This window comes from Neopsephotus bourkii, unplaced genomic scaffold, assembly GCF_033783945.1.
Source record: "Neopsephotus bourkii isolate Nb327-2 ecotype Australia unplaced genomic scaffold, CSIRO-AGI_Nbou_v1 NB_1760, whole genome shotgun sequence".
Taxonomy (NCBI): domain Eukaryota; kingdom Metazoa; phylum Chordata; class Aves; order Psittaciformes; family Psittacidae; genus Neopsephotus; species Neopsephotus bourkii.
The window spans coordinates 6,897,705-6,925,410 of NW_026902234.1; the positions used below are offsets into that span (position 1 = coordinate 6,897,705).

Sequence of the window (27,706 nt, forward strand, 5' to 3'; positions counted from 1 at the left end):
CTTCATTTGGTAATGTTTGTAACCAGCAGCAAGAAAATTCCATAGTTTTTTTGTAAATATTGCTTACAATAGGAAAGTGCTCTTGTTAAATATTGCTCTCCCTTTCTACAGATTCTGTCTGTCTGATTTTTTTCACTGTGCTTGTATGGCTGATAAAACATTGTGTGGGAAGGTGCTGCTTACCTGTTCATTCCAGTTATGTTCATTTCCTTATGGAGAGATGGAATGTTAACCATCTCTGTTTGCGGAGACCAAAGCATTTTTTGGACATGTTTATACTAGAATAAATTTATATTGAAGTATATGAAACAGCTAGAGTTGCCTTCTTGTTTGCCGTGTTGAAACTCACACCACATAAGTTTAATTATCCTCTTAGTGGCAAAGACTAAAGCTTGAAACTTTTAGGAGCACTTGGAATTCACCTTGTTTTTTTATTGCAGTGGTTTCAAGGTGGTTTTCCATCCTTCTTAATAGAAAACAGAAGTTAGAGCAGTGCTGGGCATATATGAAAATCCTACTGGCAATGTGCGTTTTATCATAGAAAATACTTACATTTTTTCAGATGGCCTTAGGAGACCAGCTTAACACAGAAATCGTTAAGAGATAAACAATTACAGCAGCCACAACCCAAGAGTGTTTTTCACTTAAATTAAAAGAAGGCGCAAAAAAGTCAATTAGTGCTTAAAGAAGTTGATGCAGAAATCAGTGCAGGGGTCTGCAAGCCCATGCATATTTTGCAGTAAACCTCTATCCTAGTTGTTCTGTATTTTGCATGTGAGGGCCATTGCATAGCATCTGTGTTAGATGATGTTAGGATGAAATCACCGTTAACCTATGCGGGAAGGGGAGGGGTGCGTTGTGATTACTTATCCCCCCCACATAACCCAGAAGGGGCACGTGGCCTCCAGACAGTGCCAGTGACGCAGTGATATTTCATGGTGGCACGAGTAGGTTGCCAAGCAGCAGCTGCTTGTGCCAAGCACCTTGTTTGGAGCTATGACTGCTCAGCACGTCTATTTGTGGCATGGAGTGAAGCACACAGAGGGGCTGGCCAGTTACAGAGCCTTCTCTGTAAGAGTCCCCATCTGCCTCTGGCAGCCGCCGGCACAGGCAGCTGGATTTGAAAGCTGTCCAGTGAAAGCAATGTGTGAGCTGGGCAGCAGTCATCCATCGGTGGTGGTGAAGCAGTGTGGCTATTTTTGCTGTTGTTTTCCAAAGCTCTTCTCCATAGCTGCAGTTGAACGCTTCCTCTCCCCTCTTGTGCTGTTTCCTTTAGCACCTTCCCCACCTTCAGCTTTGGCTTCTGATACAATCCTCAGTGTGCCAGGAGGAGCTTCTGTCTCCTTCCTTCCTAATTACCTTTTCCAGTTAAATACTCAACTTCTCCCTTTTCTGTTCTCCTTATCACTGCTTCCTTAACAGTAGGCTGGTAGGTTTTGTCCCAGATCCCAGGACTGCCCTTGGGAAACTGCTGCCACTAATCAGCCACCCCCTACACACTTCTCGCTCCCTATGGATGGCTTCACCTCAGAGTAACCTAAATTCCCTAATGAGAATGTCATGTATTTTTAGCAGTGTATTTTAGGTCTTGGCAGTGTGCCTCCAGCAAAATGACAGAAAAGAGGAGCGTGGCCAGCTGCTCTGGATTTGTGGATTACCAGACTTTCACAGCAGAAACTGCATTGTGCTTCAATAGCAGAAAGGCCCATTTTAAACTCCTGGCAAACTTTAATTTTTGCTTAATCAAAACCAAATTGTGACTAATTCCACCAGCAGCAATGGCAATATGCTTCAAGGACCAGGTAGCTTCTACGTATTGCATATATGGAGTCCTAGTACCATGAAGGACTACTTCTTGAAAAAAGCTAGGAAGATTAAACCAGGCTTTTTGGATGGACATCTTCTTACAAAGTATTACTTGCTTTGCTGCAGCCATGCAGAAGACTGCAGAGTGGCAAGCCAAAGAAGCAGGCAAGTATTTTCCTGTTGACCACAAAAGACACAAGGCAGCAGAACTGGCTTCCAGTCACCTTGGTAGCCTGTGGAGTGTAGGTTACTTCAAGGACTGAAATCATAGAATCATAGAATAGTTAGGGTTGGAAAGGACCTTAAGATCATCAAGTTCCAACCCCCCTGCCATGGGCAGGGACACCTCACTCTAAACCATATCACCCAAGGCCTCGTCCAACCTGGCCTTGAACACTGCCAGGGATGGAGCATTCACAACCTCCTTGGGCAACCCATTCCAGTGCCTCACCTCCCTAACAGGAAAGAATTTCCTCCTTATATCCAATCTAGACTTCCCCTGTTTAAGTTTTAACCCATTACCCCTTGTCCTATCACTACAGTCCCTAATGAAGAGTCCCTCCCCATCATCCCTATAAGCCCCTTCAGATACTGGAAGGATGCTATGAGGTCTCCACGCAGCCTTCTCTTCTCCAGGCTGAACAGTCCAGAAAAAAACTCTTCAGGTCTCTCTGATTCACAGCAGCAGCCTCCCAGCAGAATTGCCTGCAATGTGAGACAAAATACAAGAAAACAATTGAGGAAATGGTCAGTGACAAAGGGAAGAGGCAGATTGACCTCCTGGTTCTTATCTTAGTGGCTTGGTGCACCTGCACTAGCCTTGGATGAATCAGTATGGTTAGTCCATTGCAGTCAGTCTCCCTAGAATTTGTCGTACCCAGAGAAGCTTGGCATTGGCCTGTGCAGGACATGTTGGAAGGCAGGATGGAGAATAAGAGCCGGCATCACTATGGCTGCATCTCTGTTGGCAAACATTGCTCTCTCCTGTGCTCCAGAGGATGCAGACACCTTTCTTCCAGCACTGTTTCCTGTCGTGGTGCTCTGGCAGGATCATTGTGGCCTAGGGCTAAAACCTGAGCACTGCTTGATCTGAGGCTTGCTCCATGACAGATAAAATAGGGCTTGAGCTCCAGCCAAGTGGTGTCAGTGGTGAGGGTGCAGCCTCCTCAGCCTGTTACAGCTTGTGACTCCCGGCAGCTCTGTGCAGGATGGGTAATCACACCTACAGACAGGTAAATAAGCAGGGTCATGCTGCCTGGATCCCACCTACACAGGGGAATAGCTTGCCCAGGAGTTGCTTCCTGCTGAGAAGTGAATGAAAGATGCCTGACCAAACCTACCCTGTAAATCAGGCAGCAGCAGAAGTGTGGTGCTGTGTTGGCCAGGCTTCAGGAAGATGGCTATTCGCAAGCCCAGGCCTGTGTGGAGAGTGGCATGGGTGCTGCTGTGGTCTTAACTGAGCAAGCTGTCCCAGCTGGTGGTGATAGGTACAGCCTAAAACCTTCATAAATCAGACCCTCTGCAGTAGGATCTGGGAAGGTGAAGGCATGTTAAGTAGAGCCTTGACTGGCCTTTTTGTCATATCCTTTGTCATCTCCTAGGTAACAGGTGATAGGGATGAGAGGAAATGGCCTCACATTGTTCCAGGAGAGGTTTAGATTGGATATTGGGAAAAATATCTTCACCAAAGGGGTTGTCAAGCGCTGGAACAAGCTGCCCACAGAAGTGATGGAGTCACCATCCCTGGAGTTACTTAAAAGATGTGTAGATGTGGCATTTAGGGTCATGTTTTAATGGCACGTGGTGGTGCTGGGTTAACGGTTGGACCTGATGACTTTAAAGGTGTTTCCAAACCTAAATGATTCTATGATTCGGTGGTCTTCTTGTCCTTATTTCTCTGCTTGTTCCCTCTGTTCATCTCTGTCCTGTTCTACTCTGCTTTCTCATGCAGACTTAACAGATTCTTCAGATACCAGTGTGCCGTCTGTCATGAGCACAAAGTGCATGCAGTTCTGCAGTTCAGCTGATCGCTAACCAGGCTGAGTCAGTTCAACCCAAGAGACAGTTACTTGGGGTGGCTTCCCAAAAGCCTGCTTTGTCTGCAGTTAGGAGTTGTAGGAAGCTGAGTGTCCCACATCTGCTGCAAGCGCTGTGCTTCAAGCAGGGAGAGCTTTCAGGAGTGTGATTATTAGCTGCAGATCTGCAGCTAATTGACCCTGCCTTCCCTAGTAAGCACTGCACAACAGGGTTTTAAAATAGTATATAGCCATGAAATAATTGCAACATTAGGAGAGTGTTCTGTGGTGAAGGAATGATTAATTTCAGTTCTTTCTTCGTTTTGCTCTCTCTGTTCCCTGATATCCACAGTAAATTATTCAGTAAGTGTTCTTGTATTAGATAATTGTTCTAAACCTAGCACATCACTGGAAATCAAGCTTGGTTCTTCCTCCGTCATATATTGCCCTTTATAGCATACCTGGCAGTTAGGTTAATGGCCTGTGAAGCACAACAGAAACCAGACTATCCATCTGTACCTACCTCTTCTCTGAAGTACAGACAAGAAGATGCCTATAGATAAATCCAGCACATATGATTTAGAAGAAGCAAGTGGAACATTAAAGTCCATAAAATACTGTTGGAATCTGCCTCCCCCCCAGCCCAGCAGAAGGTAGTTGCAGACAAGTTTGGTAGTGAACAAATTTGCTCCCATAGGTTACTCACACCACAGCTCTCCTGGGCTGCTTCTGTCAGCAGCCGCCAGTGAAAGCCCCTTTCCAGCATCCAAGTTTGCATGAGGGCCTGGCAGGGGAATGTGCTCCTCCGCTTGCAGGCAGCGTCAGTAAATCACAGCGTGACGGGCTCACCGCCCCGCCACTGAACTTTTAACTTGAAGCTCGAGCAGAGTGCTGAGCAGCTCCAGCTACATGACACGGAGCTGTGAAAGTAAATCACTTCTTTGGGAGCAAGGGGAAGTCCAGGATACTGTTCCGCAGACTTTGCCTACAGCTTCCTTGCAGTATAAGCACAGAATATATACACCTGGGAAAGCAATTAGAGAGAGATGGACGTCCACCACCGAACTCGCCCTTTCCCCATCCCAGAGGATGAAGAGGTTGCACACAAGAGCGCTCCTGATGCTCACAACTCTGCAGGGAATGAAGAGAAACCAGTGTCAAAATTGCAACGTAGGCACAGTGAAATAAAACTCTACAAAGAGTTTTGTGACTTTTATGCAAGATTGTAAGTTCATTCTGTTCGGCTTCGCGGTGTAACTGCAGTGACATTGTTGGTGTACTGTACATATGTATTTTATTATCTGAGCTCTGGGCAGGCTGTGCAAGTCATTCTGTAACGCAACCTTTGCCACTGTTCTGCTTGATACATTGCCAGTTGTAACCATCAACTAAAATTTGCGCTCTTGCTTTAAACTCCATCATTAATTGCATCAGAAGTTTTTATCGGCAGTTGAAACAGGGTTGGAATTTGTCACATAGTGTCTCTCTCTTCAGGTCCTTTCCCTATTATTTTGGGTAAATGGATAAATTGCTTCACCTAACGCAGAAGTATTGCATACATCACTGGTTTTACATACATGATGTGTTTCAAAATGAAGTTCTTTTGCATACTGAGGAGGAAAGCTTTATGTTTTCATTTATTTTTGAACTTTGTTTCATCTTTTTGCTTGTATTATACTTTGTCTGGCAGCACTTACCATCCCTGGTGCTCGAGGACTGTTGAAGTGATGATGAAACATCCCGATTTCTGTTATGATTATTCTTCATTTAGATTGAGAAGGAGGATGGGTGAAGTGACTGAGGTTTTTTACCATGGAAAGCATATATAATCTAAGGAGAATATTGGTGAGCTTTATAGTTAACCACAGCTTATATGTGTAATCCCTGCAGTTTGTCCATAGGCTTGTCTGTTACGTGTGGGATACATACGTTTGATCTCCTTGTGAAATTTGCCCCCTTGCTTCACCAAGGGGGCAGTGAATATTTGGATAGCAGTTACTGTTTTTCTCTTCTGCAAAGATCTCTAGAGAGAGGAGAGGGGGAGAAAAAGCCAGCTAATAATAACTGGTCAGATGTGACCTTGCATAGGTCTCTTCTGTGAGACAGTGTAAGAAATAGATAAAGCACATTCCTTTTTCAGCCACGTGCTAGGTGTTTGCTTTCTCCCTTGGATGCTGTGCAAGGAATGAATTCAATTCCTGTTGAACCTGGTGGGAACTGAGAGTTCTTATCCCCTTGGGAGGCAAAGCTTGGCATCGTGCAGAGGACTGAGTGCTCTGCACTTAGAGGCACAGCATGATAGCTGTATCAAAATGGGTGCATGCGTGCACATGGGTTTAAAATTATCTCAGTTGTTTAATAAGCTTCCAGATAGATGTTTGACTGCAGCTGTTCCCAGATTGTAATGAAACTAGACCATTACCTGTATTTGCTCTCTGATGTCAAATAGGATTAGGGGAGAGAATTTAACCTGAAAGCATAGCTTTGAGAGTCTAGATATGAGTAAGAAAACAGTTGCAAAGGAAAAATAAGGTGAGCATTTTTCTGGCCTTAATTACTGAAAAACAGCTGTACTCTCTTCTGCAGATGTGGACACAGTCCTAATGAAGTAGCTAATTCCTCTCTGTTTTACAGTTACCACACTGTCACTGTACGGTCACATACATTTGAGAAGCAACTGAGGTTGCTATTTGAGTATTCTTTTGCATCCTTGGCATGGGTTTGCCACCTTGTGTTTGCCTCTGTTTGGGTCACAGTGGGGCAGCCAGAGAATTGCCACCCTCTACCTTGGCCCTGGACCAGCACCAGCACACTGTGACCTGAGTTCCCTCAGATGAACCCTAGCAAACCAACCAAAAATCCCATCAACTGCAAACTACATTTGTAAAATGACTTCAAGCTATGCAGAGCTTATATAGGGAATAATTGTTTACTTGCTCTGGTTCTCAGTAATATCTGCTGGGTTAGATACTGTACACTCTTTCACGTTGCTTATTTAGAGCTTTTAAACCAATGTTATATACATTGTAGAATTATGGATTATTTTGGAATTACCATTTATATTTTCCTGTGTGACACCAGTCCTCAATTATTCTGAATATTTGCCCTTGTTTTCTGTAATTCTAATGTATTTTTTAATCATACTTCTTTAAATTGCCTGCCATTTCTCATTCGAAAAAAACCTGCAAATGCATATGTAGTAATGACATTGCAGTTTGATTTTTTGAGTTAATTACAGTTACTAGAGTGTGTTGCAGGGGGTTGTTTCTAAAGAGTTTGGGAGCAGGGGGAAACGTCAGTGGTATTTATGAGGGGATACCACAAGTTATTAAGTCCATTGAAAAACTTCTGTTGAGTTGAGCAGCCTAGCGTTAGGCTGATGCAGTTGGCTTTGGGGAAAGAAAAGAGCCCCACAACCAGTGGTGCTACCTAATTGGGCTAATTTTCTTTCTGCTGCTTTTTTCTTTACAACAGCAACATGGCCAATGCGCTTGCAAATGCCATCTGCGAGCGCTGCCGGGGTGGCTTTGCCCCTGCAGAGAAAATTGTCAACAGCAACGGGGAGCTGTACCACGAGCAGTGCTTCGTCTGTGCCCAGTGCTTCCAACAGTTTCCCGAAGGGCTCTTCTATGAGGTAAGCAGGCAGAGTGCTCCTCTTGACCACAGCCTTTGCCTTGTGCCTTCTTTCCATAGCAGAAGTAGCTATGGGCAGATCAATAGCTTAGAAGGTCTAGTGGCTAAAACTAGTTTCCTAAAGGATATGCTCAGAAGAGGGAGAAAAGAATCTCTGTGCTAATTTGGAAGGCTTCAGTGTGTATAGCCTTTTTTAAGCGTATAGCCTAATCTGATCAGAGCTGAGAACAAAAAAACAAAACCAAAAAACCGCTGGAGATTTCCTTGTCAGTGCTGATTTTTTTTCCCTAAAATGTGTGAATCTGATACATCATAGAATTGCAGAATGGTTAAGGTTGGAATGGACCTTAAAGGTCAGCTAGTTCCAACCCCCTGCCATGGGCAGGGACACCTTCCACTAGACCAAGTTGCTCCAAGCCCCATCCAGCTTGGCCTTGAACAGTGCCAGGGATGGTGCAGCCACAGCTTCTCTGGGCAGCCTGTGCCAGTGCCTCACCCCCCTCAGAGGGAAGAATTTCTTCCCAGTGTCTAATCTAAACCTACCCTCTTTCAATTTAAAGCCATTCCCCCTTGTCCTGTCACTACATGCCCTTGTAAAAAATCCTTCTCCATATTTCATACCAGAATTACAGAGAAAGCATACTTCTTAGGAGAGGACACTCACATAGAGGGAAACCCCAGCATCCTGCAGTCCATAGGAGATTTATCGCTGAGTTGAGTGAGACCAGCACGGCATGTGAAAAGGTGCACTTAGAGATGACTTGTAAGTCAGCATGCTGTGATCAGGGTGTGTGGATAGCCCAAACCAAATGGGGACTCTGTAGGGTCAACTCTATGTTTAACAAAGTGGAGCATTCAAAAGTAGCAGTTCTCACACGCTTTCAAGGGTTAAAACCCATTCTTACTCATATTTCTCAGCCCCAGGTAGGTTGCCTTCAGCTCAGATGGGTATTTTGATATCAGTGTCATTTTCTTTTGCCTTCTCCTGTTGTGGCTATTCAGGATGTGGCTCATTTATCTCAAGGACAAAGTGGTTTTAGTGAAAGCTATAGACTAGTTCATAAAACCTGAAGTGTTTCATATAAGGAAGGGTAGATGATGTGTGACAGGGAATTACTGTCTGAGAGGTAAGGTCCCACTCAAGTGGCTTGTAGTCCCATTTACAGTAAGTGGTTACAGGATTTATGTCATACTGTGATCTGAAAAGAAAGGTGAGCAATGTATTAAAAGCACAATGCTATGCCCTCACATGCAGTGTACCATCCTTGTGGCAAGAGCACAACAGTTTATCTTCCACAGCAGTATTTCTAATTTTACAGAGCCACATTACATGGCGAGGAAGAGAGGCTGAGGGAGGACTGTGGCTTGGAAAAGAACAGTGGCAAAGGAGATTCCTGGGGTTTTCTTTCTCTCACTGCTCTAGGATCAAAAGTCTTTTCACTGCTGTAGGGATAGTGTTGCACAAACTGTGGTAAAGGAGACTAGTGCTCTGTAAGACATCAAAAGGTGAGCTGCAAGGCAGGAGCAATTAAATTAAAACAAAACAAAACACCCCCTGGATACTTACATGTTGCGTTACAATTCCTATATACTGAGCTGCTGCCTGCTTGCAGGCGTGGTAGAGTCCATCCTGATCTGTAAGACCTGAGGCAAATGTAAAGTGATATGAATGTTCTAAAACTAAAGTTATTTGTAATTGTGTCAATAAAATGTATTTTCTCTACGTGACTACTGTATTCATCCTTTTTCTGACTCAAAAAACCACTGAGACATTCCAGGGACCTCTTTCAGAAAGTCAAACGGTCCTTTGTTAAAGACAAAAGTTTGAGAAGTCCTGCTGTAGGCAGCCTGTATATCCTAAGGGATGGACCAGGACTGCAATTTTCTTACTTTTCCACCTAGCCCAGGAGTGTTACATCCTCCCTGTTGCTCATGCTTGGCCATACCTGAGACTCCTTGGCAGGGGCAAGTAACCTCATGGTGTTTAGATATAGTAGGCATTTTGCTTCCTACTGCTACCTTGCTACATATTCATGATGGTTTGAGCACTCTCCTGTTGCAGAGTGATGCTCCCTGTTAAAGACAGTAAGCCAGAAATGAGTGTTGATAGATTGTCCTGGGAATGAAAATAGCTCCATGTCCTAAACATGTTTTGATTAATGTTGCTAGGGCTTTTTTCAGGCTGGGTAGAGACTTTGTTCTTGGTAAGTGTTACATAGAAAGTGGAAAGTTTCAGCTGAGATTAGACACTTTTTGCCACAGCTGGTGAGATAATAATTGATGAGGATTAAATGAATATGTAAAGACTTGTGTGTGGCTTGAGCTTCACATCACCCTTCTGCTTCTGGCCCTTCTAGTCTGCCTTTAGCCCTTCTGGTGTCCAGCACAAGATCTTGCAGTTTTTCTCTGCATCGGCAAGTCTCTCTGCTGCTGTTGAAGAGAGGTGCTTTTCTGGTCTGTTTAAGCACTCTGACAGTCTTCAGGTGGTGGCTTACGGTTCTTAACCCCGCCTTTCTCCCCCATCTCTACTGGCCTGTCCAGGGTATTTCAAGAGAGTGGACAGGTCAGTGCTGTCCATGCCGTCCCAGTCTTCATGACTTTGGGGCTGTTTCGGCTGGGAAATCTTTGGCAGGGCCTTCTCCTCTGTCTCTGAACCCTATAGGGTATCTACACATCTCATGCTGCAGGAAAGACTCTCACTTAGCACTGGAGAGGCCAGTTAGATGATTGCAGTGGAAACCCCCACTTGTTTCCTCGTGGTGCTGCTTAGGGAGGATGATCGACAAGGGCACAGCTTTCTCTTCTGTCATTCAGCACCTGGGTACTAGAAATGAGAACATACTGGGTTTTGGGGGAGAAGGAGGGACAGCCCTAAACTGGTAGAGGATGGGCTTAGGTTGGCCAGTCCTCAGGAAATGGCTGATAATGCTCTGAATACTTGACACGATCTGTATCACTGTCAAGAACAAGTATTGGAGAAGACAGGCAGAAAGGATATCTTCCTCAGTCTGGCATAATGTGCTCTTTGAGAAGATGGATGCATTTGGGTTTGTGCCTAGGTAACATGTTTCTGAGTAGGTTCTCTGTGGGTAAATGCAGGCATTGCTGGTCACCCGGCATGAGTTCGTGTTTATTCTGCATCTGGTTTGGCTAAGCTGGTGTTCCTTGGAAATGATATCCAGCTCTGATCAATGAGGAAGTCACATATTCTTTGCCTGGCTATTGCAAGCCTTGCAGAGTTCCCCCAGTTAGTCATTAAGCTGCTTATCACATTTGCTGTCACATGCTGCTGTGGTAAGCTTTCACGTTGTGGTTCCATGGGCGGAGGCTGAACTGGTCAGACCAACGTGAGTCTACTGCACCACTGGGACATGTCTCTGTGCTGCTTGCAGGGATCAGCACAGCTCACCTGGTCTGGCAGCAGAGCTGAGCCGCTGCCAGGCACAAGCAGAGGCATATGGCGCAGTGCCCATGAGCAGCTTGGGGTTTGCACATCAAAGCAGGAATTTTGATGATGTCCTCATGAACCTGTGGTAGAAATGATAATACAGGTTGGTATCCAGCCAGTGCTGGAGTAAGGGAGTAAGCAAGAGCTGTGCCTTATGTTGCATGGGAACTGTGGGGTTAGGAGCTGCTGGGATACGTGTTCCAGTTTGCCCAGTATAATCAGTTCAGCATGCTTTCTTATGCACTCAGCCTAAGCAGAAATTAGCACAAGCACATGCCAGCAGTTTTTAAACTCTCCGTGCTTTGCTGTCACATGTGAAGTGGTAGCAATTCTGGTCTGCTTTTACTCCACTGCTTGGAAGCTGTTGATTCTGTAAAGCTGTTGTTCCAGTCTTACAACAGGTAGCAGTGCACAGTCCTACACTAATAGCAGAATAGATGGGTAAATGGAGACTTTCAGTGGCAGCATGCTCAGAGGGACAGGTTGGCCCCACTGTAATCAGTCAGTGGGCATTTCCTCCAGCCGATGTTACACTCAGGTCCAAGATCGGCTCTTTCCTACCAGAGACTGCCTGTGCTTTGCACTGGGGAGCATAGGCACCTCATCCTCAGACAGGAGAGATGAGTCTTACCCCTGGTCTGCCTATTCATTAAGAGACGCTGGGTGCTTTCAGAACCAACTTGTTCTGCACAGTGCTGAGGTGGGGGAAATGGAAGGGTTTAGAGTGGAGCCTTCCACAATAGAAGTCGTACAGCAAAATCCTCATGGACCACTCACAAGAGCTATAACTGGGGAATCTGTATCACCTATTATTGTTGTTATTATCATTGCTATTGTTAATTAATAATAATAAAATGGAATGGCACATGAAAGGAAGATGGAGAGAGGAAGTGGCTGATCTCTTTTCCCAAGTAATAAGTGATAGCACAATAGGTTTGTTGTAGCTTAAAGTAACAGCCTCAAGCTCTGCCAAGGGAGGTTTAGACTGGATATTAGGAAAAAATTCTTCACTGAAAGGGTAGTCAGGCATTGGAGCAGGCTGTCCAGGGAAGTGGTGAAATCACTCCAAAAACTGTGTAGATGTAGTGTTCAAAAACTGTGTAGATGAGGCCCTCCGCGACGTGGTTTACTGGTGGATTTGACAGTCCCGGGGTAGAGGTTGGACCTGATAATCTTAAAGGTTTTTTTCAATCTAGCTGCTTCTGTGATTCTGTAACTTTTGTCTCCTAGATGAGAGGGAGTGCCTTTCAGTTTGGGTCTTTTTCTAAGGTGTTTGTAATAACCTGTAGGAAGATTAAAGCAAGTTGCAGCTGCAGTGCTTGTCAGATTTGTTTCTATTCCAGCTGCACCTTGAGTGTTTTCTTAAAATGGGCTTTACCAAAAAACTACATTAGAAAATGCATCTTTACTCATGTCTTTCCACTAAGTTAGCTAAAAACATGGAGATCAGCTGGAGGCCATGTCACAGTGAAATGTCCAGTGCAGAGCCATTTAACTCGTGGACCTCCAGCATACAACAATCGAATGACCTTGCTGTTAAAGTATGTGCTGTCGGTCATCCACAAAAGGCAGCATAAATGAACTGAGAAGGTTGAAAATATAAACAAGGCTGAATGGAAACCAACCTACCTGACACAAACCAGAGGGAAAGAAAACCTGTCTGGTCTGCCCAGATCAACATGTGGTGGCTCTGAAATCCAAGCAAACCTAAGCATTGCCATTGGACCACCTATTTACACAAAACAGGAAGCTTTTGGATTTTGTTTATGTTTAAAAAGGATTTTGCCTGGCAGGAAGCAAGCACAATTCAACAAACCAATAATTCCTGTTACTATCTGAGAAAATATTAGCCCTTTGTCTCTCATTTTTTTATTTTTTATTTTAAAACTCCAATTTAAAAAGTCATCTTTTTTAGACTGTTACACTGGAAAAAAAAACACTTGATAAATTGCTGGAAGAGACTTCTGAAAGAGTCTGTATCAACCACGTGTCTTTCTGCTCTTAGTATGTGCAATTCAGGTCAGGCAAAGGAATTAAGTTTCTGATCTCAAGCGTATTCATTATGTACTCATCCTGCCACTTGCATGAGTAATTACTATGCTTATATTGTATTTGATCCTTGGAATTTCACAATATTAAACAGGTAATCTTGAAGCACATTGCTGTATTTTCCCTCCATACACCAAAACTTTATATGTGGCTACTATTTTATGCTATTTGCTTTGTTTTCTCTTAGGCCCAGTAAAAAGAAAGGAGTGGGGTTTCCTGCTGTCCCCCTTCTTCCACTGTTTTATATTAAGACATTAAGATCCAAACACCTTATAGCATACCTAATACTGTCTGTCTGGTTTTGACATGCTACTTGGCATTTGTGTCTAGAAGTGATGTGCCTTGAAGGTATCTAAACATTTCCCTTACTGTCAGGACATAGCTGCATGCATGTTTTTACATATTCTTTGGCAAAATTGCTACTGCAGTGTTGTAGAACTTTTTTTCTCCATATGTTTTTTTTTTTCTATGCAAGCTTGAACTACAACTGAACTTCTCTAAGCTGTGATAAAGTTCAGATCCAACTCCCTCAAGATCAGTTCCTTATATCATCTCATAGGTGTAGTGAACTTTGTTCCTTAAAATTTGGACTTGATTTTAAGGGTTTTTTTCAACCTAAATGATTCTGTGATTCTATGAAATAAGCATCACAGAGGAAAAACCTTATTTCCCTTCATGTTTTGGCTGTGCTGTTCCACAAATTGCAAGGATTTCTGTCCCTGGGTGTTCTTCCTCTCCTCCTACTTACTTCCTCCAGTATGCTGGGTCATTCTTGCAGGAAATGTAGAGTGGGGAAGAGATCAAACGGGTTCAGGGAAAATGCTTCCCCTCCAGGAGAGGTTTTTGTTAGCTGATTTCCTGCCCAGAATTTGCCCAGTTGCATCAGAGTCTCAGCAGTCTGTGAAAATTCACGTCTCTTGTGATGTAAATGGGTGATAGAAAATGCCTCGTACTATGAGCAGCATTAGAGGAATGGTGTGCTATTAACACTACATGCATTGTAGTAGCTGAATTAAGGGGGGTGGATTTAATGCCTAACATGTAGTCTGGTTTTTTTGGTGTCTGTTTTACTACCCAGTTGCATCTGGAAACAAACTGGTGTGTTACATACAGCATTTGTGTTACCCGCAGGCTCTTCATTCCTCTAACACTCAGATTTTTTTTCCATTTGCAGTTTGAAGGGAGGAAGTACTGTGAACATGATTTTCAGATGCTTTTTGCCCCTTGCTGCCATCAGTGTGGTGAGTTTTACATTAAGGTGAAACACTGTGCACTGATCACAAATGGGAGAGTCACTGCGGGAAGAGGTGAAACCCTTGTGTGTGTGTTCTCTGGAGATGGCCCTATGCAGCTGAGCATCTGAACTTCCAGAATGAACTAGACTTCAGACAGTTTGGGAAGCTGCTTTTCGTAAAGGTCATCAAATAGTATGATGTAAAAAAAAACCTGCAACCCCCAAAAAGTTTGCTTATTTGATTAAGTAGTTTAGCTGTTGATCCAATGAACACACTGTTCATGAATTTCTGATAATATATGTCTATACATCTGGATGTCATCATATTCGGCCCTTCTCATGCAGTTGAAACCCCGCAACAAGTCTTTGTCATCTGCTTTGACTATTATAACCCACACATGCTGTCCAGCTCCCCATGGAAGCTGGGACAGCCTTCAACATGTACTGTTACAAACAGATGATGATCAGCTGGTCCCCTGTTGTATTTACCTTTAAGGCTTCAGCATCTAATGTCCACCCTACATATCACTGAGGGCTGCTTTTTATTTGCCACTGTTGATTTAAATGCTTGTGTGTCTGCTGCACTGTAATTACTTGCACGGGTTTTTTTCCCTCCCTGTGTGTGACACATTGTTCTCGGGCAGGGCTGGGAAGTTATTACTTGACTATGTTTCCACTGGTCTGGAAGCTCTTGTGTTTCTGTGGCACTTTGACATGGCACTACAACTTTCAGTTACCTCAGTGAGGACTTTTGCTGAGTGGAGGGAGGGGTTGAACACCAAAGGAGAGGGAAGCAGATGTTATGGACCTTTGAATTTAAAGCTGCAGATATGAGCAAGCAGGAGAAGAGGAAGAAGGTTGGTGATGATTTCTGAGGAGCTACATAACCTATCTCCAGGGTTTCTCTGGCCCAGCTGGCACAGCTTCCACTACTGCCCTGGCTCTTTGTAGCACCGGCTTCCTTAAAACGTCATCAAGGCCCTGTGCAGAGCTGGGCTTTGGCACTGCTTGGATTTCATAAGCACATCCAGAATCGACTGGGCTGTTGTCAGCAATGAGGCCTCAAGGATTCCTGACATCTATGGAGTCTGTGGGGTTTTGTTCTTGAAAAGCTATGACTTCATGGGAATGCCACTGAGCTGCATACCCGATGTTATCTGTCTTCTGTGTCTGCGTCAGTTACCTGCCTGATCGTTTCCCTTTGGCAGCTGTTGGAGTTGTATTCTCCAAAGCCAGGACTCAGCCTCCCACAGAACTGGGAAGCTGATCTCTCAATGCATTTTAGGCAGAGACTTTGTACTGCTCAGGGGCCTTGGCTACAATGTCTGCATAGAGAATGACTGAACTGTGCATGGTGGACATAGCTCCACTGCCTGTGTGGTACAGTCACACTGCACGCAAAATGGTGGTTCTCATGCTAGTTTTTTAATGTCTTGCAGGACAGGATTCCTTGTGGTAGGTCAGAAGCACCTTCACTGCAGCTTTGCATTTTGACTCCGTGTCAGTGTTTTGCAGGATGTCCATAGCCACCCAAGCTCAGTTCTACTGTACTTTGAGCATAGAACCCCTTCAAGGCTTGGTCCTAGTAGAGTAGAAAACAGTACTATGTACATGACAAGTTAAAGGTGTCATCTTCTTAAAGAAAAGAAGGAGGAAGATGATTAGGACACAAGAAAGGCATATTATATAAAGAACTCCATATATTTCTGAACAGCTTGAGATGTAAAAACAGTAAAAGGACTGATAAAGGATGGTTGCAGAGAGGAGGTAGAGTGTGCATCTAGAAGGGCTTGTCTGTAAAGAACAGAAGGTCCTCCATCAGCACATTTTCTTCTGACCTGTAGCAAGAAAAAACCCACACAAACCCAAGTTCCAGAGTTTAGAACCAAAACTGTGATACTGAAATCCTACCAGATCTGGGGGGGAGGAAGAGGATGATGCTGTCATTCTAGCAGTTCTGTTGTGGGCTGACTAACTTTGTCTGGTGTGTTATTTTGCATCCTGGTGTTGTGTTTCTTACAGGTGAGTTCATTATTGGTCGTGTTATTAAAGCTATGAACAATAGCTGGCATCCAGAGTGCTTCTGCTGCGATATCTGCCAACAAGTATTGGCCGATATTGGATTTGTCAAGAATGCTGGCAGGTAGATCTTCACCCTTCCTTCTGTTAACTGATCATGAATAAAATTGACTAAGAGGGGGGACAGAGAGGTTTTGGTTCCTGAAGCTTTCCAGCTGAGATGGAAAAACTGAGGCATCTTTTGTGGGGAAAAGTCTAAGAGTGCATCACAAAACTAAGAATGGCAATTTTAGAATACACACTTTAAAAGTTAACACCAGATTTCTTGGCAAACACGGTGACATTTTGGGGCCACTGTTATGCTTAATAAGAGAGAAAGCATCCAGTTACGGAAGCACTGTCTTTATTTTTTTCATAGAAATGTTTACTTTCTTTTCCAACTTAGGTTTCCGGTTTTGATCTTGTTTAACAGCTATTTATTAATAATCGCTTTAAGTTCAGTGGGAACCTTCACAGACCAGGATATTTTTTACCAGCTGTGATCAGAAGAATGTTTGACATGTGGATTTTACAGCCATTGGCTTCATATGTATAATAAGCGAATTTATAGCAAACTGTTTCAACACAGCTTAAACTCAAATGAGGCTTACATGGTCATAGAAGATAAAAAGATCACCCTGCCTCTTCTGAACTTGGTTAGTCTAGCTAGCAAATCATTTTAAAGACTGTTTTCCCTCCAAAAAGGACTGACTGAAAGGAGGTTTTGACAGAATTTTGGCTTATAGTTTGCACTGTAGTACCTGGTAGCAGTACTTACCTCTCTTTTTTTACGCTGTTTCAGACATCTCTGCCGTCCTTGCCATAACAGGGAAAAAGCCAGAGGCCTGGGAAAGTACATTTGCCAGAAGTGTCACGCCATTATTGATGAACAGCCTCTCATATTCAAAAATGATCCTTATCACCCTGATCATTTCAACTGTGCAAACTGCGGGTAACTCGAGTTCTGCAAAGGGAAACGGGAAAATGCTGGGTTTACTTGCTTCATCAGTTTACATCTTAAAGTGAAAACCTCTCCTGTGCAGTTGGCAAGAAGGGTGGGGTTTGGGTGCCTTGTAGCTAGGTATGTGTTACTGCTTTTGGGATCGTGGAGTTGGATCTTGAGTTCAAACAATCTGTCGGGGAGCAGAGAAAGACTGGACTCTGCAGAACGGGGTGGTACCTTACAAAATACAAAGTATGGACACAGATAATGGTTTCTGCAGTAGCAAAATGACAGCTTGTTATTCTGCTGTGAGAAGAAGTAGTCCTCTTTGGCTGCTTGAGTTACTATCTTACCTGTATTATTTCATTTTAGCTGAATGGCACACAAACTTTGTTCTGTCCTTTTAAAGCCTATCTTTTTCTTAGACGCTTTCTCCCATCTCATCAGCTTTTGCAACTACAGTCCATGAAGCTGCGTGTTTCTGCACTGCACTGATGCACAAGACCATGGAGCACTGTAGGATATAGCATGGATTATTAGTTTATTTCTGGTGCAAAGGGAGCTACTATTTCATTGCCATAGCAAAGACTGATTTGAATAACATGTACAGTTTTGTCAGTGGCAACCAGCTGAGAGCATTAGTGAGTACGGCCACATTCTAACCATGCAAATTAGTAAAAAGTAGAGTATATGAGATTCTGCAGTTGGCAATGGATAAATGTAGTTAGCTCATTTGAGTCCATGGTTTTCTTTCTCTGAAGTTTGATACAACAAGGAAAATGTACCTAGATGTAGAGGACTACATTTTACTTTCAGTTACAGCTACACAAATCTAAAATAAACCAGTGATAAGATTGCCAGAATATAAACCAAACATGTCTACAGCTTTCACACACACATTTGTGCCACATAACCAGAATGCAGAATGCCAGTAGCTCAGTTGTGGTTTCCAGAGACTTAGTGCCTTAGTGCCTTTCACTTTGCAGCCTATTCTCAGTTTATTGTAATCAGTCTTGAACTGTGTTGAACTGTCATATTTGATGCTGCTGCATTACTGTAGGACAAATACAGTTTCTAAAACAAATTTTAAAAGTTATTTTTTTCTTTTCAGAAACTGTCAGGAATTGACATTGTTCAGTGCTGTTACTCATGTTCTCAATTCATGAACTTTTGAACAGGAAGGAACTTACTGCTGATGCTCGTGAGTTGAAGGGAGAATTATACTGCTTACCCTGCCATGACAAAATGGGTGTCCCCATCTGTGGGGCATGTAGGAGACCAATTGAGGGCCGTGTGGTGAATGCTATGGGCAAACAATGGCATGTGGAGGTAAATACCAGATGATATATTGTCTTTTACAAACATAAATGTTAACATACTTATCTGTGATTTTGCTGATGAATTTCAATGAAAGGATTAGCAAAGTATGCAGCAATGATTAGTAAATGCCTTCTCCTAATCCTGTTTTCAGCCTTCTTGTGGCCAGTCTTCCATGGTGAAATTGGAGTTATTTCCTACATTATGGACAGCTTTGTCTGTGAAACTAAAATAATTTATCAAAGGAAGCACTGTGAGGTCTTTACAAAAGAAAATTTCAGAATATAAAGTAGTATGAGTGGAAATGCAGTAAAATTCTGAGTCAACTGCAGTATTACTTATCATCATAGTGCACTCATGTTTTCCATAGTCACCTGCCATGTAAATATCTCTAAAGCACTTTATGTGAGAGTTCATATTTCAGGCGTCTGTACAAGATGTAGTTCTACATCTTCAATTGAAATCAGAAAGATAAACAGTTTATTCCTTTTGTTGTCTTCACAGGAGTGTAATAATGTTGCACATTATCTACAATTTAATATCTCTTCATTCTGTTTATTGATAACATATGGGAATCCCTTTGCTTTATTTTTTTCTTGTTGTAACTTTTGGATTGAAATCTTGAAGACATTAAAAGGAACATTATTTTAAGTGGTCTAAATGTAGAAATGAGAAAGTTTTAATTCTCCTTTTCAAAATGGGACAGCTAGCTCAATAGACTTCAGTAATGTTCAGCATTGGGTTTGGTTGGTTTGCTTTCCAGAAAAAAAAATCATTACTTCCAAGTAATAATAAAAAAATGGTGTGTAATTTTCTTTGTAGCATTTTGTTTGTGCAAAATGTGAAAAGCCATTCCTGGGTCATCGTCATTATGAGAGAAAAGGCTTGGCATATTGTGAAACCCATTACAACCAGGTAAGGTTGAGTATTTTTTAAACTGGTGTTAATCAGTAAACTCACGGACTGGTTTTATCAGGTAGACATGGAAATCCATGAACATACTTCTGTCCTCTTACAGGCACCTGCAGGTGTAATGCCAATTAGCAGATGTTATGTTACAGTTAATTTATATGGGTTTCTCTGTACATTGGTATTGAGAAAGAAAGTTGCAGGTATTTCACAATGGATAGCCAGAACAATCAGTATTGAGTTGTTCTTCAAGCTTATTGGTAGTTAAGTAGAACTGTTACAAGCTTTTATATATCTGGGAGATCATAGCAGGTAGTGGTCTTTCCCAAGAAACTGAGGTATATTTGCCACTCGGTAGCTGTGGTTTAAGATAAGGCCCTAGTCACTCGTGTGGTTTTCCCTACAGCTGGGAAACACTAAGGGGACTGAGTGTTTTAACCCAGGTCATTCATTAGGTTGCTGAAGACTAAATTTGTTAGATGACACCACCTAGTGAGCACTTGCATTTATGTAGTTCTATAGCATAAAATTATATAATCACAGAATGGTTTGGGTTAGAATGGACCTTAAAGACCAGCTAGTTTCAACCTCCTGCCATAGGCAGGGACACCTTCCACGAGGCCAGGTTGCTCCAAGCCCTGTCCAACCTGGCCTTGAACACTGACAGGGACGGGGCAGCCATAGCTTCTCTGGGCAACCTGTGTCAATGCCTCACCAGTGGAGAACTTAATCATCTCTTTCCAGACTCCCTTGATTGTGTAGTCCTGCATCATGATGCATAGACCTTTTTCATTTGGAAGCTGTCAGCATTGTGTCATGTCCACCTCTTCATTTATATAAATACAAGAGTAAGGGTTATATTTGGAAGTTGTAAGGCACCTGCTAATTACAGATGGATTCTTAATTTACCAGTGATGAAGGGCAGATGATTGAAAAGTTGCTGGCATACTTGTGGACAATAAATGCTGTGACATTAGTAGTAATAGTGTTGCAGCCATGATGGGGCAGTTACACATCCCAGGCAAGTGCTGTATGTAGAGTGGATGTCTTTTACTAGGTTAACTTCTACAGTTAGAAGAAAAGACATGAAACTGTGCACTTCTTAACTGTTGTGGATGAATGTTAAGCCCTGAAATAGAATGAATAATTTTTGGCCTAAATTTTCCTCTTTCTAAATAAAAACAACATTTCCGTACAGTTTTTGCCAGAAACACTAATGTGTTGTTCTAGTCATGCGTTTAAGTCCAAATGTTAAACTGGCTGGTTATGAACTATGTGTATGTGACACCAACTGATGTATTTCAAATGTTCGGGATTAGAAAAATGTTAAAACAAAATTGACTGGGGTTAAACAAATATTTTCATTTTTAATATTGTAAAGAGTTTTTGTGATGAGATGATGCAAAATGTACTTGGAAAACCAGGCCAGACTTGCCAGCATTCTCTTTATTTTACTGAAATATTGTATCCATCAGCTGAAGTATTTTGTTAGTTTCAGATGTTCCCCTTGATAAAATCATTACATAAAAATTTGCCACTTATCTTTCCTCTTCAGCTCTTTGGTGATGTTTGTTTCCACTGCAACCGTGTGATTGAAGGAGATGGTAAGCACTTTTCTGTTTCCTTAATGTTCCTTTCTGATAGAAGTCCTCTTTAAAAGTCTAAGTAAATGGAAAACAGCCCCCTGTTGCATCCTTGATTGTTCTTATTAAAATAATACCACCCGTTCACTTGATCAGAGATGAGGCTACAGCTGATTAGCCAGAGATCAAGTGGTAAGAAAACTTTACAGCAAGCATTTCATGACAGTAGAAGACCATTCAGTGTCTGAAAAGAACCGTGGTCAACTGGAAACCCTTTAATGACATGCAAAGGCTAGGAATGCTGGGAGATGCACAAAAGTGGCTTCCTGCCTCACCAAGTTCCGAAATAGGACACATGTAATGGTGATAATGACCACACAGGCATCTCCTTAAGCGAGTTTAGGAATCAGGAACCAAATATGAAAAAGTATTTAGATATTGAAAGACATGGGTGGGCACCCTAAGGGACTTTTAAAAGTGCCTAGTTCCCATTATGTCAGTTTGGTTCTTAGAGTATCACAGGCGCATGTGTTTTGAAATCTAGGCTGACGATAATGTCACAAACCCAGTAAAAATCATTCTTGGAAAGATATGTCCCGTAGAAGTGGCAGAACTGGAAGCAAGTGATTTAAGTTTTTTGTGGGGTTTGTTGTTTGTTTGTTGTTTGTTTTTTGAGGGGAGGTGTGGTTTTGTGGGGTTTTTGGGACAACCAGGTATGATAAAACGCCAAAAGCAAATTATTCTACTGGAAATAATGCAACATTATGTGCCTATTTACCTCTGCCTGAAGTAAATACTATAATGTTAGCCTAAGCCAAAGCCATTAGCAAAGTAGGAGGAAACCTCCAGCATGTCAAAAGAGGCATAAACTACTTCATAGTCACATAACTATAGGGTGAGACGTACATTCCAGAGGTGTGCTTTCCCCACATTTTCTGAACTGGACCTGCAGAACAACAATCCAAAACACTTTAGAGGAAACAGTGTCTTCTTCTTCAATAAAATCCTGCAAAAATGAGTGAAACTGGAACTTGAGGTGAATGAATAAATCCAGTTTGTCCCATAACTACATCTCTGTATAATTCTAACCTTTCACCCTATTATCTGACACCCATGTTGTATGTGTTGGTCTCTGTGGAAATGAACAGAATACAGTGTAATGCAGTAGTTTCTTGAATTTCAGTGTATGTCTTCAATTATGTTTCTTCATTTACGCACACAAATTTGACACTGCTGTCACAAATTATGAATATCCAATATTATTCTCTCTGTGACTGGTGAAACAGACATCTGTGGCAGCAGTTTTTGAGTGTCTATGACTGTTGCTTGGGAGCAAAGACTTTAATCTGACTAGTACTATTCTGGCAAGCAGTGGAATAACTGCATCTGTGGACGTGTTTGCCCCATAGTGCAGGAAAAAAGCTCTGCATGATAATACTCTGGTTCTGTTTGTTGTTGAAAAATATTGTATTTTATGAGAAGACCATTGTCCTGCATCCTCTAACTTGGATTAAGAAGAGAAACACGTAATTCCTGTAATTTTTTGTCTGTTTGTTTAATGTTAATGATTTCTCCTTTTTTTTCCCCATCACCTAGTTGTGTCCGCTCTGAATAAGGCATGGTGTGTGAACTGTTTCGCTTGTTCAACTTGCAACACTAAGTTAACACTCAAGTAAGTTTACCAGTAAGAGTTATGCCTTTGAGTGATGCCTTCAAAACGTATCAGTGTTTACCTTCAGAATGTAGATGTTCCTATAGTGTTACTGTTACGGTATGAAAAAATACAAAAGCAGCATTGAGAAAACATGAGCATCTTTCTTCGTCTTGCTCCACTTACTAATTTACATCTCATTCAGCTCTCTGTTCAGGTCTCCTTCACCTAATGTTCTTAACTCTTCTCCTTTTCTGTCCTTTATTTTTTCTGTGTTTAACTCTAAAGGGATAAGTTTGTTGAAATTGATCTAAAACCTGTCTGCAAACACTGTTATGAGAAAATGCCAGATGAATTTAAGCGACGACTTGCCAAACGGGAACGTGAAGCAAAGGATAAAGAGAAGCAGAAAAAGAAAAAGCCAATCTGTTTGTAAACTTTTTTTTTCCTTCTCACCACCATCTCTGCTCCTTTCTTCTTTGGTCAGTGCTAAGGATGCTTTTATTTTGAGTTCTTGCATGAGTTTATGGCATTCAAAACCAAAATATTTTTCACACGACTGTAACTTCAAATCCTGTTATTCCATTATCTTATGTTTAGTCTGTTTAGCTCTTCAGTTAGTTTTTGAAGGCTTTTTAAATGCCACAGTTAATAAATACGGGCATTTGGGTAAAAACAGGGTAACTTATTCAACAGGGTATGTGTAATTACTGCTTACAGTGTATAACCTTATAAAAGTAACTTCATAGATATGTATAAATGGCAGTTGTAATTTTTTGCCTGTGCACATTTAATAGTGTAATTTTAAAATGTATTTTTCACTATCCCTGATGATAAAACTTTGCCTGTATTTTGCTTTGTCATTTTAGGAATAAATTTGTTGAGTTTGATATGAAGCCTGTCTGCAAAAAGTGTTATGAGAAGTTTCCTTTAGAGCTGAAGAAAAGACTGAAGAAACTAGCTGAAACTTTGGGAAGGAAGTAAAGACTTCATCTGCTCTCTTCCTCCTTTGTGAAAATCCTATATATATTACTTGGGGAGAATGGGGCTGTTTTGAGGCTGCACTCAGGCAACAAATGATGATGTATGCCTTCTATCTAATGAAATTGTCTTAAGAGTCTCTGTTCTGTACATGAGAAAACGTGCTTATTTGTTGATAAACAGACTGTACTTCTGAACTAACTTAAATACCTGCTCACCTGAAAGGTTTCTGACCCTGATAATGCAGTTGAACTGATGCAGGTGGCCCATTCTGCACAGTCATCTTGGAATTTTACAGAGATAATTCGCTTCTGAACACCTGTGAAAAGAAATTGTGCAAATGTGTCCAACTTTTCGGGCATGTGTTGTCATTTATATTAACAAAAGTATTAACCTTCATATTAAGCATGCACACAAAATGTGCCCAAGTCAAGTGACTTGGGCAAGAATCTAATATACTTCTCCTTGTTGGAAAAAATATGCTTGGATTTCAGGCCAAGTTGTCTCATTAAGGAGCCTTGTTTCTGATGGTTTGATCAGATTTCTAAATACAGTCACTCTACAAATGACCTACTTCTTCTAGATTATGCTTACATGATGAATCTTTGTACCTCAGGCTTAGCATGAAATACGTATATAAAACATGTATTCCTGTTGCAAGAAATGAGCATACTCAGAACTACTTGAATTTTGCTATATTCCACTCAAAATAACACATTAACTTTTATATATGCTTCTGCATTCTATTTACTTTTTGTGCCTTATTCTGCTGGACCATACGTAACTGTGTTCTATTAAATATATATATAGTTTTATTTTTTATTTCATATTTTTACGCAGAAATATATACAAGGTATTTTCAAAAGATAACATACTTTGCCTTAATTATGGAGGATGTGAAGTATTTTATTTCAAGTGTGAACACCTGAACTTAAAATTTAGCTTCTAGACTTCATTGATTTTCAGAACAGTACTGAAAGTGCGTATTTCAGTGAACTGGCAATATTACTTTTACACCTAAGAGTGTAAATATACAAGGTTTGATCCTGCTAGGATCTACTTCTATAGCCATCCTCAAGAACTGAGCTCACAAATCATCAGAATTCCTTATAACATACATTGAATTGTTTTATACTATTGACTTCTGTCCATGCAAATCTGTTCCATTTTTCCCTTTCTTATAGAAAATGCAGTTACTTAGGACTTCTTGATGGTACTACATTATGAAGTACGCATTTTATTTAATTTTTTTTAAATTTTTTATAAGTGACTTAAACAGATTTTATGTAATTACATCATAGAAGGTAAAATTTTCTTTCCTGTTTATGAAAAATCAGTTGCTTTAAAACACCTGCTTTCCAGTGTCCTCAATAAAGGCTATGTTATTAAACCCTGTATCACCTCTCTTAAATGAGTGCTTGAGAAGGGTGGGAAAGCAACTAGGCCTCTCTCGGTTCCCTGTGCTTTTACCTGTGAATGTACATAAATACTTCCTTATTATCCTGATTTAAAGGAGACGTGCGCCTTTCCTAAATACCTCACAGGAGTTAGTTCTTAGGTTCATGGAAGATATTGCAGTTTGTTTTATGAAGAACAGCTTGATTCTTCTGGACGTTTTTTGCATTGACACAGTTGCTGGGTTTTCCCCAAGAAAAAGGTTTAAAATGTACACCTTCCTAACAACTTTTTCTGTCCTACTTTGACTGTAATGAAACTGTCACCCCAAACTTCCAGTTTCGTGCTAGGTATGATATTTTTTGACTACTTTATCCTCTGTAGTTATCAAATGCTGTACTTCAGCAACTGAACACAGTCCTGACTCTGTTCAAGACTGGAAAAGCTTAAAATGTGCTAAATAAATGTACATAACTAGCATGGTAGTCCCACTGGGATTTTGTACTGTGCCATGGATCGAGACGACCGTACTCAGCAATGCTTTCTTGTTCTAGGTTTTTCATGTTACACTGACTGTACATCTTTTCTTTCAGCCTATGTATGCACAGCCTTACTGTTTGAAGAGCTGGGAATGGTCCCTAAGCCTGAGGCTAAATGGCAAGACCTGGCTCACATCCACACTGCTTGGAGTTACATCTATCTACAACACAGGCCTTGTTTGCACTGTGCAGCCACACGTCTGCCTTCAACTCAGTGGTAGCCCTGTGGTCCTAACACAGGTTTTGTTTTCAAGTTCCTGATGGTGAAGGCCGTGCTACTGTTGACCACAGCAGCAGCTTGTATTTTATGAACATGAGCATATATATCTAGGACCCCATGATGTAGCCCTGAGAACATCTGAGGGTACTTGAGCATTCAAAGCCTGATGAATCATGCAGAAATGTTGGTTGGAAGGACTGCCACGGATCTACTAGCCCAACCATCTGCTTAAAGCATACCTAGCTCCAAGCTGGATCAGTACTGAAAGTCTTGCTCTGCCAAGCTGTGAGTATCTGCACATGAGCTTTCAGAGACCTTTGTGGGAAATACATTCCTGTGCTTAATCACCTTCATGGTGATTTTTTTTGTTATTATTATTGGAACCCTAGCTCAAGTGGAGGGTTCACTAAATCCATACTGCTCTCCTGGGAGCTGTCTTTGGAGTGAACTATCATTGAAATAATACCCCTGGACATTGTCATGAAAAGAATTAATTAAAAGCAGTTGCAAAACAGCCAGGGAGCAAGCTAGCAATTAGAAAGCCTGGATGATTACATGGCTGGTGGTGAAGCTCACTTCCTGGCCTGCCAGTATTCTAAATATTATGCATAGCTGCACATACATTCCTGGAAAAGGCAAAGTTTATTATTGTTTTTCTACCCATGACCCCTAGTAGGTCTTTCAAAAAAGGCTGTGAGCCTGGGATTTGGGAGTGGATGCCTCAAAAGTCTGTTCTCCTTTCTCCATGGGATCAATCACACATGAGGAAAAGAAATGCCTTTAGAAGCACCTGCTTAGACTAACAATAGGGAGTGCTTCAGAAAGCCCAGTCAGTACAGGTGTAGGGGGAAGAAACTGAGCCTAAAGCCTTTCTGCTGCTGCTGGTGCTAGTGCTGGGCTCTGTTCCATCATGCAGATAGCGAGCTGAGCTGCACGCAGTTGGATTGCTGGGACGAGAGTCAACTGCTGCCCTGCCTGGTGAGCTGCCCCGTTGAGCTGTCCCCACCAGGGACAACACAGGGTATGCCCCTTCTACAGAGATGTGTGAGAAACATCCCAGTGTCAAGGCACACTGGATCTTGTGTGCAAGAGGGCATTTTCCTGTGCCTCCCCATCAGCTGAACAGCAGTAATTTCCTCCAGTGAGCCAGCTCAGACAATTCCAGCATTCTCTGCATTAGCACCAAGACTTTCAGTACTCAGCCTGGCAGGCACTCAAACTGTTTGGTAACCCCAGCTGTAGACATACTATAGAGAAGTATAGAGAAAAAAAATATCTTATTTCTTGGGGAATTAAATCCAATGTCTAAATAAATCACCGTTAATAGAAGAAATAATAAAAAGGGTTATTCTTTCAGTCAGGGTGTTACATGGGTGCTGCTGATCTCCTTAAAGGACCAAGCAGCTGTGTTTTGTTTTTTTTTCCTGCAAAGATGGTAAAAAGTGGGGATGTCAGTATTTTGTAGGTGTTGCAGGACTCACAAGGCTGTCAGTGGGTTGCTTGATACTAGGAATTGGACAGTGTTTTAATGATGCTTTTTGAGAGACTCAGCCCAGTGGCCTCATTTTGACTCAAGTGTCTGAACTGACAGAAGAGTAATTCCAAGCAGCAGAACATGAGACTGCCTGCTTGGGTCTGCACTGTGAGCCACCACCCCACAACCAGCAAACTCAGAACTGCAACTTGCAAATTTCTTATGCCTTGAGAGTTGCCAGTCTTGTCATCTTGTCCCATGTTCCCAGCTGCAGTCCAGGAGCAACAAAGAGCATAATCATGCTTTCACAGTGCCTGTAAAGTTTCTCACCACAGCCACTGAAGTATTTGGAAACTCATTTTCTAGAACACTGGGTATCTTGTGTTTACAGTTGCTGAGCACCACAAGGCAGAGTCTTAAGTTAGGAAACAATAAAGCTTGGTTCCACACA

The 27,706-nt window shown here is 41.9% G+C and overlaps 1 protein-coding gene across 9 annotated transcripts in view; it reads left to right on the top strand.

The window, feature by feature from the left end:
* The window catches only part of LIMS1 (LIM zinc finger domain containing 1), a 75,702-nt gene extending 50,680 nt beyond the window's left edge, over positions 1-25,022 (top strand). For 5 of the 9 annotated variants that reach the window (XM_061377801.1, XM_061377802.1, XM_061377803.1 and 2 more), the window contains exons 2-11: positions 7,296-7,455; positions 14,126-14,192; positions 16,208-16,328; positions 17,046-17,195; positions 18,365-18,515; positions 19,326-19,418; positions 20,968-21,016; positions 22,592-22,667; positions 22,935-23,128; positions 23,516-23,653. In XM_061377801.1, coding sequence (XP_061233785.1) covers positions 7,296-7,455; positions 14,126-14,192; positions 16,208-16,328; positions 17,046-17,195; positions 18,365-18,515; positions 19,326-19,418; positions 20,968-21,016; positions 22,592-22,667; positions 22,935-23,082 — 1,015 coding nt within the window. In that variant the 3' untranslated portion in view covers positions 23,083-23,128; positions 23,516-23,653. Of the gene's footprint in view, positions 1-4,721; positions 5,047-7,295; positions 7,456-14,125; positions 14,193-16,207; positions 16,329-17,045; positions 17,196-18,364; positions 18,516-19,325; positions 19,419-20,967; positions 21,017-22,591; positions 22,668-22,934; positions 23,130-23,515 lie in introns of those variants that run through there. The other 4 variants (XM_061377794.1, XM_061377796.1, XM_061377795.1 and 1 more) reach the window with 4 other exon arrangements.
* Positions 25,023-27,706: the final 2,684 nt, after the last annotated feature.